General features: G+C 33.2%; 1 protein-coding gene across 3 annotated transcripts; it reads left to right on the plus strand.

Annotated features, from left to right (window-relative positions):
- Nucleotides 1–840: 840 nt before the first annotated feature.
- Nucleotides 841–2,796, plus strand: LOC107784936 (protein yippee-like At4g27745). Of its 3 annotated transcripts, XM_016606134.2 has the most exons (4): nt 841–995; nt 1,336–1,480; nt 1,608–1,765; nt 2,384–2,796. In XM_016606134.2, the coding sequence occupies exons 3-4, from the start codon at nt 1,673–1,675 to the stop codon at nt 2,609–2,611; spliced, it is 321 nt and encodes a 106-aa protein (XP_016461620.1). In that variant the 5' UTR covers nt 841–995; nt 1,336–1,480; nt 1,608–1,672; the 3' UTR covers nt 2,612–2,796. The 3 variants fall into 3 exon arrangements, with proteins under 3 accessions (XP_016461620.1, XP_016461623.1, XP_016461622.1); XM_016606137.2 differs by lacking the exon at nt 1,336–1,480 and having other exon boundaries at nt 846–995; XM_016606136.2 differs by lacking the exon at nt 1,336–1,480 and having other exon boundaries at nt 877–995; nt 1,522–1,765.
- The last annotated feature ends 358 nt before the right edge of the window (nt 2,797–3,154 follow it).

Here is a 3,154-nt window from a genome sequence, read left to right on the forward strand (position 1 = left end):
CTGACGGCGACGTTGGGTGCCATCATGGCCTATAGAGAATTTGGGTAGTGACAGTAACCTAATAAAATAAAAACATAAGCTAATAGAAAGCCACCGTGCATTTTTAAGACATTATCTATTAGGTTATGTAATAAAAATTAATTTGAATTGAAGGATAAGTTTTTGAATCTATTGATATAGTTTTTGAATTTGATTGAAATATAATTTTTTTAATAAAAATATGTATAGTAATTATCTACCACTTTATTTTTTTATCATCATTATAAGTCAAGATGATTATAATCTCATATGTGACTATTTCTAAGTAAACATGTATTTACAAATGAACCGCTTTATAATTTTCATCACGAGCTACAAGTAAGAAGAGATTAAAGATTGTAATGACGATGAAGGGCAAATAACAAATGAAGCTAGATAATTAGTAAATAAAGAATTTTTTTTATTCGTTTTGGATCATGCTATATTTTCATATTATTTGTAGTGCAACCTATATAATTACGATATTTGAGTAACATTCAAAAGTTATTCCATAATTATATGATTCATTTAATTTAATAACATTGAACTTTTATTATTGAATAGATAAGACGATAATTATGATTTAGTTAAAACGCATAATCTTCTAACGTGCTCAAATATATCAAATTATACTCTAATATGACTAATATTATTTGATAATATTCGCACATCGCGCGGGTTCTAATACTAGTAGAAAGAAAAAGCCATCAGTCGAGACTCAGAGCTACTTGAATGGGACCATTGTTGGGCTTTTTCATGAGTCATACCCATCAAATAAATGTTCGGCCCAATAAAGATTCGACCCAAAATCAAAGGGCGGCAGGGCTGCCACGATACGACTAAACTGCTGTGTACAACAGTGAACTCTCCCTCTTCCAACAAAATCAACTCAAAACCAGGAGCATATCCTCTTAATTAACTCACCCTTTAATTCTAATAAAGAATGGCAAGTATGAAAATGAGTGCGCACTGAACAGGTTAGTATAATATTCAACAGCATTAAAATAGTACCATATATTTGTTTTATTATCTTTATCCGTATCTGATTTTCATATTGGTAGGTGAGTCCAAGCAAAGAATAAAAAGCCTTTACTCATTTTCTTTCCATTTCTGATTTTTCTTAACAAACATAACTGTCCTCAGTGATGGTTTTGAATTGGGTTTTACAGCTCAGATTCTTGTCATATCCTACGACCTACATATTGTATTGCTGTAATTCGTAGGATAGCTTTCTTTACTTGACTAATATTTTATTTTGAATTGTAATTTGTATGTATTGTTAATTGATGAAAAGTAATCCTGTCTTTGTCAAAGCAGCTTAATTTTTTTTCCAAGTTTCGTGATTGGTATTTTCACCCAATTCCGTATAAAAATTATTATCACGGCTGTGCAAGTTAAACCTATCCGGGGTTGTTATTTTCCTTTAGAGCAGAATTCTGGGTCGTCTGCATTTTCTTCTAAGGTAATTTTTTTTGTTTTTAATTCTTTACTTTCTCTCTGCAGATTGATTGGATTATGCTTTAGCTTTTGCTCCACTAGTTAAAGTTCTTACCTTTGTTGAGTTTCCGCTGTATAACTTTTACCTGTAGGATTTGGTCATTTGGGTTTCTGGGGTAGGTGATCGGTGAGGGAATTATCATTGGATTTTTGTTGAATGGATGAATTGGTCGGACCTCGCTTGTACAGCTGCTATAAATGTCGCAATCATGTTTCTCTTCATGATGATATAGTCTCTAAGGCGTTTCAGGTAATTAATTCCATATGTGCTTTATTAACTTGTAGTTATTCTCATGTCTAAATACTGTACTTTTCTGTTACTGTTTTGTGAATGGATGATTCTTGAAACATGATTTATGGTGGTTGAAGTCGCTATAATATTATTTTCACGCAAACATCAAAATTATTTGTTATACTTGCAATGGCTCTGATCGGAATGAGTAGAGGTGCTGATCTCTTATTACTCAGTACTAGTTCCCAATTGTCATCAATTTGAGATCAGTGTTTTCAGATGAATTTTATTAACTAAATCCCTCATTTGTCTTGAATTCAAAGTAAAGGATGACTTTCACTCGTAGTTAAGGAAAAACCAAATGAGAAACGAAGAAAAATAAGGTGAAATTAGCTCACTCTTATTGATGCTTTTGACCACGTCTTGACTTCAGCTTTCATGGGATGTAATGAATAATGATTATTATTTTCTTTTAGTCCAAGAAGTAGTCAAATCATAATCGTTAATCTGATAATGAGAAGGAAGGACTAATTCTCTTTTGCGCTTCAAGAGTCAGATAATTTTAAAATAGTTAGTTTTACTTGCGGTCATCTTGTTTCTGAGAATCGTCCAAAGAAAAGAAATATTGCTTTTCAGGGAAGAAATGGCAGAGCTTTTCTGTTTACTCATGTGATGAATATTAATGTTGGACCTAAAGAAGACAGACATCTCTTGACTGGTCTTCATACTGTTGCTGATGTATACTGTGGGGATTGCAATGAGGTTTTGGGCTGGAAATATGAACGAGCTTATGAGCAAACACAGAAGTACAAGGAAGGGAAATTCATACTTGAGAAATCTAAAATCGTTAAAGAGAATTGGTAGCCCAGCACCAATTCATTATTGATTCTTTATCTTAGTACTTAATGTAAGTAATGTTCATCCTATCTATATAAATCCGTGTACAGAACTTGTCAAACTGAAAAAATTGCAGATGCTCAATTGAATATTTCCACCATCTCTTATTTCATAGTATAATTCATTGATACGCAATTCTGTTACTTAACAAATGTCTATACTTCTTTTTCTAAGTTATCCATATTCCTGATTTTCTTCGAACAATATATAGAGTTCTCTGACGAGGCTGTGATACTTTGTGGGATAATTCTGCAATGAATCACAGCTGATTGTGGAACCAACCTTAGGGGAAGAAGTTAGGCTTTTGCTTATGTCTGCATCAGCCTTGGTGTCACAGAAAACCAAGGGTTGAGACTGCCAGACGGCTTGCTATGATTATCTAGATTTCTTATTACCAAAGCTTCTAGAAGCTCGTAATCCCACCCTTGCACAGTGGCTTTGTAAAATCACTCTGCATTAAGCTGGTAGATCCAAGACCGAGTTGGCTCTGGCTGCAGAGCCTTTAAAAGT

This window comes from Nicotiana tabacum, chromosome 4 (genome assembly GCF_000715075.1).
Source record: "Nicotiana tabacum cultivar K326 chromosome 4, ASM71507v2, whole genome shotgun sequence".
Lineage (NCBI taxonomy): Eukaryota > Viridiplantae > Streptophyta > Magnoliopsida > Solanales > Solanaceae > Nicotiana > Nicotiana tabacum.